This window comes from Microtus oregoni, unplaced genomic scaffold (assembly GCF_018167655.1).
Source record: "Microtus oregoni isolate MIOR12 unplaced genomic scaffold, Mior012 000053F_ref0000044, whole genome shotgun sequence".
Classification (NCBI taxonomy): domain Eukaryota; kingdom Metazoa; phylum Chordata; class Mammalia; order Rodentia; family Cricetidae; genus Microtus; species Microtus oregoni.
This window is the reverse complement of record NW_024543829.1, coordinates 13,888,064-13,904,339: the sequence shown is the minus strand read 5'-3', so window position 1 is coordinate 13,904,339 and position 16,276 is coordinate 13,888,064. Positions and strand designations below refer to the sequence as shown.

The following is a 16,276-nucleotide window of genomic DNA, read 5'->3' as shown; positions in this document are numbered from 1 at the left end:
CACCATTAGGCAGCGTTCACTCAGAATTCATTCATTCAGCAAGTCTTCACTGAGCCCTCCCAACCCCCTAAATGGTCAATGGGAAGATGGCTCAGTGGCTAAGAGCACAGGCTGCTCCTTCAGAGGAGCCGGACTCCATTTCCAGCACCCACATGGCAGCTCAGATTACGTCTGACTCCAGTTCAGGGTGTTCATGCAGGAAAAAGCCATACACATAAAGTAACACTTAAAAGTAATTAAAAATAAGCTATTGGTATTGACTGGGTGGTTTAACTCCAGCACTCAGGGAGCTGGGTAGAATCAGAGGCAGATGGATCTCTGTGAGTTCGAGGCCAACCTGGTGTACAGAGATAGTTCCAGGACAGGCTTCAAAGCCACAGAGAAACTCTGCCTGGAAAAACAAATTAACAAATAGATGATAGATAGATAGATAGATAGATAGATAGATAGATAGATAGATAGATAGATGGATGAATAAATAAATAGACTACTGAAAATGTCCAGGTGATCAGTCATGACTATCAAGGTCTCCACACAGGCAAAGATAGATTATTTATCATTCAGGTGTCAATTCTTGGAATCACCATTAGGGTCAGTGAGATGGTTCAAAAGCAAAGGAACTTGCCATCAAGCCTGACGACCTGAGCTCAGACCCTGGCTTCCACAAGGTAGAAGGACAGAGGTGACTTTCAGAATTTGTCCTCTGACCTCTATCTGTATGTGCTGTGTTGTGCCTCTTTCCATAAATAAACCCTCCCTTATTCATAAAAAATGATTGCTATAAAAAAAGGACATAAGATCATCTTTAGGACTGGCAAGATGGCTCAGTGTGTAGAGGAGCTTAGCCTGATGACTCCAGTTTTCTCCTTGGGACCCACATAAAGGTGCAGGAGACTGACTTAAGCTGTCCTCAGACTCCAAACGTGCATCACGGCACACGTGCCCATAAACACACAGACACAGAAATACATTTTTAAAAATTAAAACCACTTCTCTGTGCACACTAAGCTTGCTGTAATTTTATCCTAGTCAATCACCCATTGTGACTGACAGTACCTGAATCTAACTGGTAGACAACTGTGCCTTGCTCTTCTCCCACAACCTCGGGCATCTTCTCGTCTCCTGTAGGTTGATAGAAGTATTCTGGCTGAGGTGGAACCCACTCTGAAAGATATTTACAAAAGTACAGAATAAGGAATGATATACAGGGCACAATCAAAATTAAGATAAAATTATAATTACTTTGTTGCAGCCCGTGAGTCCAGCTCCCAGAACTGCACCCAGCATAGTGAAAAGAATGCCTTCTCAGAGCAGCAGGGTCTTAGGAGAATTCTTCTCTATCGAGGGCAATAAAGAAATGCATGTGTTCTGACCTTAAGCAGAAAGGAACAAGCACACACTTTCCTGATGGCAACCTTCTTTTTTACTTCATCTTAAATAAGCTCTTTCTTGACAGTCTCTCTACACAGTTACATCTCTTTACATACGGCTACATACCACTTCTCTCTCCATCTCTCATACTTCTCCCTCTGTACATTAAGGTCCGCCTCCTTTTCAACGCTCTCTCTCTCACACACACACACACAGACCACACACACATTCACACACGCGCACACAGAGCATACACATACACTCTCACACACACGCTCACACACACATGCATGCACGCACACACGCATGCATGCATACGCACACACAGAGACAATACACACATTCTCATACACATTCACATACATGCACGCACACACACACACTCTCTCACACATCACACACTCACACAGAGACCACACATACACACTCTCTCATGCACACACACACTCTCTCAAACCACACCCTCACACATACACACAGACCACACACACACTCTCTCACACCACACACACACACACACACACACACACACAGACCACACACACACTCTCACACACACTCACATACGCATGCACACACACTCTCTCACACCACACACACGGACACAAACGCGCGCACACACACATGCACACGCACGTCTCTCCTACTTCTCCTTTTTACAGTAAAGCCTCTGGACAGATATGAATCACATTTTCAGTGCCACGCAGCACTTCCTAAGTAAACAATAAGAATCAGAGCCAAGGGGCTGGAGAGGTGGCTCAGTGGTTAAGAGCATTGCCTGCTCTTCCAAAGGTCCTGAGTTCAGTTCCCGGCATCCACATGGTGGCTCACAACCATCTGTAATGGAGTCTGGTGCCCTCTTCTGGTCTGCAGGCATACACACAGACAGAATATTGTATACATAATAAATAAATAAATATTAAAAAAAAAAGAATCAGAGCCAAACCGATCCCACAGTTTCTCTCAGGCAAGGGAGGTTGCGCTGACCAGCCAGTGAAAGCCACTTGGTCATGCACGTAGCTCTAAGTGGTCCGGGTTCCCAGGCAGAAAGTGACACTGACATTCAGGACTTACATAATAAACACTTGGCTGAACTTGGAGGTTGGGAGTACGTGCAGAAAGTCCATTGATGAGAAAAAATGTCTCCTGATGTGGCGTCAAGCCTGACCTTGATTCAGCAGTAAACACCTGGGAAACTGACCTTGTGTATTCGTCTCCAGGGGCAACCAGATTGCTTTGACTTTGTTTTGAAGTCTAGAATTAACTGTCTCTGTGACTGAGAATGCTATTGCTTTCCTATGTCAGACTGAGTAATGAAAATCTCCTAGTATTATTACTATTCATCAGAATTATTCAAATAAGCAGAAAGCATCTTCCTGACCATCCACAGCTGTGTGTGCCCAGTAGATGGAATGAGATAAACACACAGCAGGGGAGAAATACTCAAAACTGTTATTTTTAGGGAGAACTCATGATAGCACATGACAGAATTACAGGTAGAGACAGACAGTTATCTATAGCCACAGCCATCTCCAACTGGGGCTCCCCATCAGAGTTATTTGTCTGGTGGGTCCATCTGTTGAGCACTAGTTGTCACCTGCTGTATACTCTTTGGGTTTTTTTTGTTTTTGGTTTTTTGTTTTTCGAGACAGGGTTTCTCTGTGGTTTTGGAGCCTGTCCTGGAACTAGCTCTTGTAGACCAGGCTGGCCTCCAGTAAAATCATTTAAAGTGTGTGTGCGTGTGTTTGTGTGTTTGTGTGTATTTGTGTGTGTCGTGTGTTTGTGTATGTGTGTGTGCGTGTGTTTGTGTGTGTCGTGTGTTTGTGTATGTGTGTGTGCGTGTGTTTGTGTGTGTCGTGTGTTTGTGTGGGTGTGGGTGTCTTTGTGTGTGCGTGTGTTTGTGTGTGTCGTGTGTTTGTGTGTGTGCATGTGTGTTTGTGTGTGCGCGTGTGTGTTTGTGTGTGTGCGCGTGTGTGTGTTTGTGTGTGTGCGCGTGTGTTTGTGTGTGTGCGCGTGTGTGTTTGTGTGTGTGCGCGTGTGTGTGTGCGTGTGTGTGTTTGTGTGTGTGCGCGTGTGTTTGTGTGTGTGCGTGTGTGTTTTTGTGTGTGCGTGTGTGTGTGTGTGCATGTGTTTGTGTGTGCGCGTGTGTTTGTGTGTGCGCGTGTGTGTTTGTGTGTGTGCGCGTGTGTTTGTGTGTGTGTGTGTGTGTGTGATTACAGGAGCTCTGAGAACAGCTTTCAGGAGTTTGTTCTCGTCTCCTGCATGTTTAAGATGGTGTCCCTGGCTTCTCCTCTTTAACTGTGTATTCAAGGCTAGACCTCAAGCTTTCAAACAGCTCTGTCTCTGTCTCCTGGGAGTGCTGGGATTACAGATGTCTGCCACCATAACGAACTTTTTACAAGATGCTGGGGTTCAAACTCAGCTTATTGGGAATATTTGGTTAGCCATCTCCCTTTTCCCCAATCATAAATTTTAAAAATAAAACTTAAAATATGACAGAAAGATCAATATAAATGCTGCAATGTGACCCTGTGTTTCTTGGAAGAAAGGGAACTGTGTTCAGATGTGTGTGTGCCAAGTATGCGGGTACCTATGGAGGGCAGAGGACCCCTTGGAATCAGGAGTTCCAAGTAGCTGTGAGCCATCTGACCTGAACTTGGATCCTCTGGAAGAGAATCAGGAGCTCTATGCTGGATAGTTTTATGTCAGCTTGACACAAACTAAAGTCATCTGGGAAGAGAGAACCTCCGTTGAGAAAACGCCTCCATAACATCTGTCTGTAGGCAAGCCTATTGCGGGCAACCCATTAGTGATGGTGGGGGAGGGCCCAGCCTCACTGAGCTGCTGGTCCTGAGGTGTAAGAAAGCAGGCTGAGCAAGTCATAAGGAGCAAGCTGGTGAGCAGCTCCCCTCCATGGCCTCTGCATCCGCTTCTGCCTCCAGCCTCCTGTCCTGACTTCTTTGATGATGAAAATTGATGTAGAAGTGTAAGCTGACTGAGCTCTTTCCTCCCCAACTTGCTTTTAGTCATGACTAAAACAAGCCCTTAACCACTGACCCATCTTTCCAGTATCAGAAACACAGTTTCTACTACTAAACATACTAAAAAAATAAAATTCTATCATAAATAAAATTCTATCATAAAACAAGCATCCTTTGTTTCAGAGAAAATAAAGTTTTGTCAGCAATAAATTTAAGTGTTGGCCGTTTTGTCCTTTTGTATGGTTTGTTTTGTTTTGTTTTTGAGAAAGAATCTCTCTACATTGTCCTTAATGTCCTGGAACACAGTCTGTAGTCCATGCTGGCCTTGTACACACAGAGTTCTGCCAGCCTCTGCTGAAATTGAAATGAAAGACTTAGGCTGGGCAGTGGTGGTGCTCGCCTTTAATCCCAGCACTCAGGAGGCAGAGACAGGAGGATACCTTTGAGTTCAAGGCCAGCATGGTCTACAAGAGCTAGTTCCAGGACAGGCTTCGAAGCTACAGAGAAACCCTGTCTCGACCAAAAAGAGAGAGAGAGAGAGAGAGAGAGAGAGAGAGAGAGAGAGAGAAAGAAACTGTGATTTTTGGGGGGAGGGTTGAGTGGGGAGGGAGCAGAGAAAAATGTAAAGTTCAATAAAAATCAATTAAAAAAAAGAAACAAAAGGCTTGTACCACCACTCCCAGCATTAAAATGTCATTTTAATAGTAGTCACTGATAAAAGCCATGGACATAATGGACATAGAAGGAAAGAACTTGGTAAAAGACAACGTCAGTTTCATCTCTTCAAGGTGGTAAGAAGTGATAAGGTTTTTGTAATTCAGTTTTCAATTAATTTTTATTTTATGTGTATTTTTACTGCATATCTTTATGCCTGTGTGCCACATGCATGCTTGGTGCCCTAGGAGGGCAGAAGATGGTGTCAGACCTCCTGGTACTGAAATTACAATTGGTTGTGAACTATGGCATGAGTGCTGGGCTGGGACAAGCAGCCAGTTGCTGGGCCAGGTCTGTTCCCCAGGTTGCTGTGAGCTGTGTAAGCTCCTGGGTTTGACTGCATTTTACCGTCTTGATATAAGTGATAAAGTCCATCCACAGTTCCAGAATATAGTTTTTACTATTAACTTTATTTTGAGTCCACTACAACTTTTTATGAGGATGGCAGAGTTGGGCTTTATGGTTGTTTATTTCTTTTGTTTTGTTTTCCTGGTGCTGTAGATGGAACTCAGGCCTTTGTTCACTAGACAGAGCTACATAGTGAGACCCTGTCTTGGAAAAAATATGCAAAAGACTGCATACCAAGAGCTCACAGATAGGACCACTTACATCACAGAGTCCACAGGCCAAGAGTGGAGCTCAGTGACAGAATACTACTGACAAAGGCCTAAAAAACAGACATAAGAATTGATAAATTTGGCCTATGCCCAAATTCCCAATTATTGTTTATAAATGTTTGTTTACATTTAAAGGGGGATATGCTGTAGAGATGAATACTTTTCATTGGTATGGATCTTGGCTTATTGATACAAATTTAAGGCTGATTTTGTTATATGTATATTTCTGCTCTTGATTAAGGTATTGTGTTTGTGCAGCTCATTTAAAATGTAATGTATAATTAAGACATACAGGTTAATAGATAATCATCTATAACAGTCAAGCTTGTAGTCAGTTAGGTTTTCTAGATATGTTTCAGATAGACAGTTATTCTTCAAACCTTTCAAAGATTAATAGAATATGGCATTTAAAATGTTTAAAAACGTAGGACTTTTCATGACACGAGACACATCTGTTCCTGTCAGTTTCAATCTACTCCAAGAGGAAGATGGGCATTGAAGAGGCTCCTTATGGTGCTGGTTAGCCATCTGGGCAAGAAACTGCTCTTGGCTGGACTGCTTGATAGTATGCTGTGAAAACTGGACATGCAGGACCCACAGAAAAATGACTGCTAAGGTTGCCTAAAAGAGGCACGACAGTCTTCCAGGGTTCCTGCTTTATGAGAGAACTGCCAGACCTTCTCAGGACACAGAAGAAAGCAACTGATAAACTGCCAGTGCAAGGCATAAGAGATTGTCAAATTTCCTGCTTCATGGAAAAGTCTGCCAGATACTCTGGGCCTGTGGGCTGAAGGTGGATGTTGCAATGATACAGAAGAACTGTGGGTGACTGTCCAGGCAGCAGGATGTCTCTGTCAATTCTAGAGTTTTGGAAGTTGCTTACAATACACTTCCTGTTTACTTAGGTAATATTACATCCTTCTGGAGTCTTTGATGGAGTTGAAATAAGATAGTTATAATTATAAAAGATAAATTAGATATAAAACTTTAGACTCACAAAGATAGTATTGATGATAGAATATTTTCCTTGATTTGTCAAATGTAAATGGACTAAATATTGTAACTATAATTCTTGTTGATACATGTTTTGTTAAATGTAATTTTACTATGTTAAAGTTAAAATTTTTCTTTTCATCCAGACAGAAAAGGGGAGGTGATGTGGGGGATTCCCCTCTGTATACCATTGGTTAATGAAGAAGCTGCTTTGGGCCTATGGCAGGGCATGATATAGCCAGGCAGGAAATGTGATCTATGTAGAGAGTAGGCAGAGTCAGAGAGAAGTCACGTAGCTGCCGAAGGAGACAGATGCCTGGGAACCTTACTGGCAAACCACAAGCCTTGTGGTAAAATACAAAATAATAGGAATGGGTTAACTTAAGATATAAAAGCTAGCTAAAAATACAGCTAAACTATTGGTATTCTGTGTGATTATTTCGGGTCTGGGTGGCCAGGATATTAACAAATGGATCTCTGCCTACAGGCCTCTAAGAAGCTGTCTTCTGACTCCTGAAAACAGAAGCATTCCAGTTTATGCTCTAGTGAGTGCGTTTACAGAGGGAGACTCTGCTTTGCCTTCCGTGTCAGCCTGAAAGACTCAATTTTAAGGGCTAGAGAGCCGTCTCTACCGGTGAAGCATGAGGACCTGGGCTTGATCCCCTCACACAACACTGAGAAGCTGGAAGGGAAGCCCTAACACACAGTGCTGCCAAGGCTGAGATGGGCGGTGGGTTTGGGGAACTATCTGGCTGTCAGACCCACGTGAGAGCCATCGAGGGAGATGACTCCTGAGGAATAAGGCTCATCTCGGGCTTCCACACACATAAAACATGTCCTCGTGCATTTATGTACACATGTGACTTTACATTCGATAGTAATAAAGTAAGATAAAGAACCAGGGACACACACACAAGTTGTATTACCAATATGATGAATGTTTTCCTTGATGACCTCACACTCTATCGGCCACCTTGGAGCCTGCAGTGGCCCTCGGCTAGAGAAAAATGAGAAGAGCTCTCGGGGTTCTCGAAAACGCGGGTTCACTTCATCCAGTTCATCACAAAGAAGCTGCCTGCTCCTAAGAAGTGGTGAACTCAGCATAAGTGAATCTGCCAAAAGGAAGAAGAAATAAATGAACAACTTTCTCTTCACCTCAAGAGCTTTACTGCTCTTTTTTAAAAAATATTTATTTATTTATTTATTTATTTATTTATTTATTTATTATGTATACAATATTCTGTCTGTGTGTATGCCTGTAGGCTAGAAGAGGGCACCAGACCTCATTACAGATGGTTGTGAGCCACCATGTGGTTGCTGGGAATTGAACTCAGGACCTTTGGAAGAGCAGGCAATGCTCTTAACCGCTGAGCCATTTCTCCAGCCCCCTTTACTGCTCTTCTACAGCAATCAGATAATGTTAAACTGTGTATGAAGACATTAGCAATCTGGGTGTGGTAGTGCACATCTTTATCCCAGTTCTGTGAGTTCAAGGACAGCCTGGTCTACACAGAGAGTTCCAGGTTAGCCGGGACTACATAGTAAGATACTGTTGTACCACCACCCCTACCAACAAAAAGGTTAAAAAAAAAAGACTATGATGACAGATAAAATTATAAACTATTAAGTTAAAATTCTGCATAATCGAGATTTTTAAAAATCAAGTTAATGGGTCTCAACAGTGGGCTACATAATACTTAACATGCCTTATTATTTTGTATTCATTCAGGTGATGAAAGAGGACTTTAATTCTCCTATCGGCATTATGGGGAAAAGCACAAAAAACTTAATTACCTAGAGAAAGAAGCACAGACCTAAATGCAATCTCCAGAACACAGGCAAGACTGTGGAGCATGGTGACCGACGTTTGTGGACGGCACCCAGCATTGTCCTCTAGCCCCTCCCACTTTAACTGGGGATTACCAATTACACTGCTCGCTATGCAAGGATGAGAGTGTGAATTCAGATGTTCAGAACCCACGTAAGAAACAGGCATGGAGATGCACATCTGTAATCCCAGTTTAGGTACATCAGAGGGATGTAGGTCACCAAAGCTCACCGACCAGACAGTGCAGCCAATCAGTGAGTTTCCGGTTCAGCAAAAATAAGGTTGAGAGGGACTGGAGAGATGGCTCAGAGGTTAAGAGCACCGACTGCTCTTCCAGAGGTCCTGAGTTCAGTTCTCAGTCAGCACCCATATGGTGGCTCACAACCATCTGTAGTGAGATCTGGTGCCCTCTTCTGTCATGCTGGTAAATGTGCAGACAGAACACTACACATAATAAATAAATAAATCTTGAAAACAAAACAAAAAACTTTTAGTAGCCAGGCAGAGGCGGCCACACCTTTAATCCCAGCACTCGGGAGGCAGAAGCAGGCAGATCTCTGTGAGTTTGAGGCCAGCCTGGTCTACAGAGTGAGTTTCAGGACAGCTTCTCTGTGCCAAGGATGCACAAGAAAGAAAGAAAGAAAGAAAGAAAGAAAGAAAGAAAGAAAGAAAGGGAAAGAAAAAAAAAGAAAACCATAGTTAAGCAACCGACAAACTGGATTTCAGGTCCATGCCGTACTCATCTGAAGTTCGATACCTCTGCTCACAGCGCCTATCTGCGTGTGCCCCGCTGAAGACAAACAGGTAGGCCCTGGAAAGAAGGAGGCACCATGTGTTTATTTTGTGCCCACTGTCTCCCATCTCCTTTCACTTTTCATCTCCCCACGGGGCCCCTGAATCTCTGTATAAACCTTTACCCAATAATTAATAAATGATATAATAAACATTTGAAAAGATGGCAACATGAAAATAAAAGAAAGCCAGAGGGTGGAGGGCTGACTGGGGGTAAGAAAGCCAGAGGGTGGAGGGCTGACTGGGGGTAAGAAAGCCAGAGGGTGGAGGGCTGACTGGGGGTAAGAAAGCCAGAGGGTGGAGGGCTGACTGGGGGTAAGAAAGCCAGAGGGTGGAGGGCTGACTGGGGGTAAGAAAGCCAGAGGGTGGAGGGCTGACTGGGGGTAAGAAAGCCAGAGGGTGGAGGGCTGACTGGGGGTATGAAAGCCTGCTGCTCTTGTATGGACTGGGGTTCAGCCGAGTTTTCAGTAACTCCAACGCTGGTATCAAGGGCTCACATGTGCACATACACACAACATACACATATACATAACTTAAAAATAACAAAAATAAAACCTTTTGTTTGTCTTTTAAGACAGGGTTTCTCTGTGTAGCTCTGCTGTCCTAGAACTTGTTCTGTAGAACCAGGATGAACATTGTAACTCACAGAGATCCTCTGCCTCCCGAGTGCTGGGATTAAAGGCATGTGCCACAACTGCCTGACAAAATTAAAATCTTTTTAAAAGATTTATGTTGGGTGTAGTGGGGAATGCCTTAAGTTCCAGCATTTGGGATGCAGAGGAAGGCAATTTTCTGTGAGTTTAAGGCCAGAGATACATAGTGAGACATTATCTTAAAAGATATATGTGTATCTTTTAATCCTATAATGTACCCAGGGGATAGAAGTAGGAAGATCAGGGAATCCTAAACCAGCCAAGGCTACATAGCAGGACCCTGTCTCAAAAAGTCAAAAGCTGGAGATATAGCAGTTGCTTGCCATGCAGAAGACCCTGAGTTTGATCCCTAACATGTGTGTATGTGCATGTTTATATGGAATATATATATATATATGATCATTACATCATTGTGTTCAAATCATGGGAAAGGCAAAAGTTACCAAGGCAATCATCAAAAAGGAAGGTAAAATAACTATGGCACATTAATGAGAAATAATACTAACAGTATCTTTAAAAAGAGTGACATAGCTGGTTGTGGTGGCACACACTGGTAGGATTTGCTGAAGGAGGCAGAGGCAGGAGGATCATGAGTTCGAGGCCAGCCTGGGCTTTAAGAAAAAAAAAGAGTGAAGTAGAAGTGGGGACTCAAACTCACAGACTTGCCTTCTCTGCCTCCCAAATGCTGGGACTTAAGGAATTCCCCACTACACGCAACATAAATCTTTTAAAAAAGATTTTATTTTTGCCAGGCGGTGGTGGTGCACACCTTTAATCCTCGCACTTGGGAGGCAGAGACAGGCAGATCTCTGTGAGTTCCAGAGGTATGCACCTGTGATTCTAGAAATAAATTTAAACTTTTGTTCTAAAAATGTTTAGCATTATATTCTATGCATTTGAATTTGTTTTGATTAAAATTTTTAAATAAAAAGAGAGATATATTTGTATGTTAAAAAAGGACATTGCTATGCTCAAAATAGATTTGGAGAAGGTAATTGGAACAAGAGAAGAAATTGGGAGGTCAATGAGAAAGCCAATGATGGTGGTTTGAACTGGGTGTGGTTTCTTAATGTGTGGGGTATTGAGAAGGTAATTACTTTGTTCTTGCATCTTGGTAAAGAGGCCTTTTGCCTTCCCCCTCCTTTCTAGATTGAGGTATATAAAGGCTATGAGAAATAAATATGAGGCGAATCTCAGTATTTCCTGGATGCCCTCACGACTGTTGTCTATCTCTTTCTTAATCTTCAGCCTTCCCTCCAAGCATGGATGAGTAGGCCGTATGGGACCTGGTAGTCATCACCAAGACGCGGATACAACAAAATATAAAATACATGAAACAATACCCCTTTCAAAAACAAAACAAAACGAAACAAATAAACCAAAAATCTAAAGTCTGCTTGCTTGACTTCTCCTACATTTGTTATTTTAGGTTCCTAGAGTTTCAAGGCAGTAAGGTTTCTGGGTGGGGGTAGGTAGGGTGCAAGGGTTACTCACATAGAAATGTCTCTTTTTCCAAGGTGTCCGAGATCAAATTGTCTCTTTCTCCAAAAGAGCCATTCAACATGTACCGAGGACTAGTCTTCCAAACACGCTGATGAGCAGCAGAATTTGGTAGATTGCCTTTCTGGGCTAAGAGTAAGTGGTTTAGTTCAAGTTGTTTGTAGAATGGTTCAGTATCTCTAGGGATGGGATCACTATAGCAACCCAACCACTCAAACCATGACTTTTATCATCACTGTTCAGCACCGGCTTTTATAATAATATCCCATTCTTAAAAGATCTCTCACATTGAAATTTATGCAAAGTGAGAATAATGATTCCCATTTGGCAAGAGAGGAAAGAGAGTAGAGATGAACACCATGGTATAGTGTTGGTTTTAGAATAATGTTCAGAAGGCAGAAAAACTCAGTGGTTCTAAGAAATGCTAAGAGAGCCAAAGCCAAGTGAAAGCGGGTACTGGAGTGGGAGCAAAGTATTGTACTGAGGGCAGAAGTTTCTGTCCCACCAGCAGCTCCCAAATAAACACACTGGGGCTTATATTAATTATAAATGCTTAGCCAATAGCTCAGGCTTACTACTAACCAACTTTTAACATTTCCTATCTATGTTTTGTCATGTGACTTGGTACATTTTCATCTTGCTTCTCTCTATTTCTACTGGTGACTCCAGTCTCTGCCCTTCTTCCCCCCAGCATTCTCAGTTTGGCTCTCCTGCCTAATCTTAACCTGTTTAGCTATTGGCCAGCCAGCTTCTTTATTAAACCAATCACAGAGACATATATTCACACAGTATAAATATTTGTAAATATTCCACATTGTACCAAAAGCCTTTTTTAAAAAAAATATAGGTCTTATTATAAAGCCCTGGCTGTCCTGGGACTCACTATGTAGACCAGGCTGACCTCAAACTCATAGAGATCCTCTTGCCTCTGCCTCCCAAATGCCAAGATTCAGGCATTCACCGGCACATTCAGCTTCAAAGCCTTTCTGTGCTAAGGACACTTAATGAATCTGACAAACTGGAAGTTCTCTTTTCAACAAATTAGTCCTAAAGTAAAAATTGTTAATAATAATGTTGAACAAGGTTATCAGAATTACAATCAATATTAAGCTGGCCATAGTGGATAGACAAAGATTAAGTAGGATTGTAAGTTCAAAGTCAACTAGACTACATGGCAAGACTTTGTCTCAAAACATCTAGAGTTGTAGGTCTAGTTCAGTAGTAGAACACCTTCCTAATAAGTGCAAGGCAACCATCTGGAGTTGTAGGTCTAGTTCAGTAGTAGAACACCTTCCTAATAAGTGCAAGGCAACCATCTGGAGTTGTAGGTCTAGTTCAGTAGTAGAACACCTTCCTAATAAGTGCAAGGCCCCAGGCTTGCACTCTAGAACTGCAAAAATAAACAAGAAAATAAAGCTATATATTGAGGTGGAGACCAGCCTGGGTTACAAGTGACCCTGTTCCAAAAGACCAAAAAATAAATAAACAAAAATGAAAACTCACGGGACATGGTGGGACATGCCTTTAGCTCCAGCATTTAGGAGGCAGCAATTGGATCTGTGAGTTCAAGGCTGTTCTGGTCTACAAAGTGAGTTCCAGGACAGCCAGTGCACAGAGAAACCCCATCTCAAAAGACCAAAACCAAAACAAAATGTCACACTAGAAAATTAATTTCTGGGCTGGGCGGTGGTGACACACACCTTTAATCCCAGCACTCAGGAGGCAGAGGCAGACAGATCTCTGTGAGTTTGAGGCCAGCCTGGTCTACAAGATCTAGTTCCAGAACAGGCTCCAAAGCTACAAAGAAACCCTCTCTCAAAAAACAACAACAACAACAACAAAAAAAAAAGAAAATTAATTTCTGGCTGGCAAGATGAAAATGGCTCAGGGAGGAAAGGTCCTGGCTGCAAGGCCTGAGAACCTGAGTTGAATCACTGGGGGTGATATTGGAAGGAGAGAACCAACTCCTGAAAATTGCTCTCTGACCTCCACGTGGGAACAATGGTATGTGTGAACACACATTCACAAACACAAAAGATATGTAATAATAGTGAAATTCCTTGTCTTTTTGTAGCTGAGGATGATCTAAATTTCTAACCCTTACTGCTCTTTCAGAGGACCCACAGGCGCTTTGCAACCATTTGTTACTCAAATTCTGGCCTCTAAAGGCACCAGACATGGACAGAGTAAGCATACATACATGCAGGGAAACACATTGTGCTGGATAGTTTTATGTCAACTTGATAGAAAGGAGGGAACCTCAATGAAGAAAATACCCCTATATAATCAGGCTGCAGGTAAGTCTGTAGGGCATTTTCTCAATTAATGATTGATGACAGAGGGCCCAGCCCACTGTGGATGGTCTCCTTACTGGGCTGGTGTTCTAGGTGCTTTTTTGGAATTTACTCTGTAGATCAGGCTGGCCTTGAACTCAGGCTGGCCTGCCTTGGCCTCATAAGTCCTATGATTAAAGGTGTGTATTACTAGACTCAACTGGTCTTGGGTTCTGTAAGAAAACAGGCTGAGCAAGCCATAGGGAACAAGTCAATAGGCAGCTTCCCTCCATGGCCTCTGCATCAGTTCCTGCTTCCAGGTTCCTGTCCTGGCAAGATGAGTTCCTGTTCTGACTTCCTTCAATGATGGACTGCAGTGCAGAAGTGTAAGCCAAATAAATCCTCTCCTCTCTAACTTGTTCTTTGGTCTGTGTTTCACTGCAGCAATAGAAACCCTAAGACATGCGCACACAAATAAAAACAAATCTTTTTAAGAGGCATTTAACTTGTATGATGGTTTGAATGAGGATAGCTTCCAAAGGTTCATGTGTTTGAATACTTCATGGAACTGCTTGGGAAGGATTAGGAGGTATGGCCTTGTTGGAAGAGATGTGTCACTGGGGATAAGAGTAAGGTTTAAAAAGACACATGCCATTCCCAGTGTATTTTTTTCTCCATAAAATATGAGTTCTCAGCTCTGGAACCATAAGCCTGATTAAATGATTTCTTTTATAAGTTGCGTTGTTCATAGTGTTTTAATCACAGCTATAGAAAAGTACCTAATACGATTTAGGGGGCAAAGGTAGGAAGACTGCATGTTTGCAGCTGGCCCAGATGAACCATGCAGTTCTAGGATGTAACCCTGTCTTAAAAAAAGAGACATTTGCTCTCTGCACACTGACTTCCCAGGCCTGTGCACACCCCCCTCTAATAAATTCCTAAGCCAGTGGGGGGGGGAGAAACATTTATAGTAATACAAAAATGGAAATACTATACAAAATCTTTAAATACGCCCTGCACATGGTGGCACTCATTTGTAATCCCAGTGCTTTGGAGGTAGAGGCAAGAAGATTTCAGCTTTGTCTACCTAGGAAATTATAGGTCACCCAGGGTACACAGCAGGATTTTGTCTTAAAACAATAGCAAATGGGCTGAAGAGATGGCCCACTGTTTTAACAGTGCTTACTGATCTTTCAGAGAACCCAAGTTGGTTTCCATCACCTACACAGTAGTTCATGAGCATCTATAACTCTAGTTCCAGGGACCCCAACCTCCTCAGGTACACCCTACACACACACGGTGCACATACATACATGTAGGCAAAAAACACCCATATACCTCACAGTGCTGGTGCACAACTTTACTCCCAGCACTCAGGAGGCAGAGGCAGATGGATCTCTGAGTTCAAGGACAGCCTGGTCTGCAGAGTGAGTTCCAGGACAGCCATGGCTACACAGAGAAACCCTGTTTGAAACAAAACAAAACAAAACAAAAACCTCACCGCCACCAACAAAAACAAACAAACCATTTTCCTAATAAATTCCAACTCTGATTTATAAACAAAAAGATCAGTATGGGGAACTGAGTAATCTGGTATATACAGACTGTCTCAAAAAAATCAACAAGCGAATAAATACATACATAAATAGAAGGTTTCAAGGTACTGGGAATTGAATGTAGCCCCTGGATAATGTTAGACAAATGTTTTACCATTGTACACCTCACTTCCCGTTCCAAATGATTTCTTTTTAATATCACAAACTAATTTTAACATTTACATCCAGAAGACTGAGATGTGGCTCAGCAGGGTGCTTGCATAGCACACTATAGTGAACAAAAGTCCAATCTCTAAAACCAAAAGACAAAAAGAAGAGAGGAAAGCAAAGACTCAAGAAAAGGCTAGATGCTTTTGAAGAACAAGGTGAAAGGAAATGACTCTCCAGATAGCAAGACTATAAACAAACTGGGCATAGTGGTGTAAGAGGCCTGTACTACACAGGGAGACTCACCTATATAAGAACTATTTGAATGTCATACGACAATTCAGAGATGGTAGTTATTAGTGCACCAGTAGAAAACAGGCCAACAAATTGAAAAGACTAGAGGAAACATTTGTACTTTTATATATAGCGAGGCTGTCCCTAGACAGAGGGACACGGCAGTTCAATAGGGGTAGCAGGTGCTTTTCAACTAATCAACTAGAAAAAGGACTCCAGTCTTAACCAAACACAGTTCTTTCAGTTAATGCCACAGGTCAGCTTGGTGATGCCGGGAAAGAACCAAGTGTTATTACCTTTAAAGTATCCATAATACTGGAGGTGATGGTGCATAAAATCCTCGTAGGGATCAGGAAGAGTCTGAAAGAAAGGGTATTCTCAAGCAGAACATGTCATTCAGATGACACTGAATTCTTAGCAACAAGTGTCAAACATGTTTCACAGGATACGGTAACAAAACAATCCATGCAAATATCGAGTTATGCTGTCTCTAACAGGTCTGGGGTACTAGCGGGTGTAGAGCACACTAGGAATTACAGCGCCAGGGAAACAGAGGT

The 16,276-nt window shown here is 42.5% G+C and overlaps 1 protein-coding gene across 1 annotated transcript in view; it reads right to left on the bottom strand.

The window, feature by feature from the left end:
- The window catches only part of Agbl2 (AGBL carboxypeptidase 2), a 47,983-nt gene that overhangs the window by 31,468 nt on the left and 239 nt on the right, over positions 1 to 16,276 (bottom strand). Inside the window, exons 2-6 of the mRNA XM_041637480.1 lie at positions 16,016 to 16,079; positions 11,444 to 11,578; positions 9,262 to 9,315; positions 7,603 to 7,788; positions 1,057 to 1,164 (exon numbers count right to left, since the gene is read on the bottom strand). Coding sequence (XP_041493414.1) covers positions 1,057 to 1,164; positions 7,603 to 7,788; positions 9,262 to 9,315; positions 11,444 to 11,578; positions 16,016 to 16,079 — 547 coding nt within the window. The remainder of the gene's footprint in view (positions 1 to 1,056; positions 1,165 to 7,602; positions 7,789 to 9,261; positions 9,316 to 11,443; positions 11,579 to 16,015; positions 16,080 to 16,276) is intronic.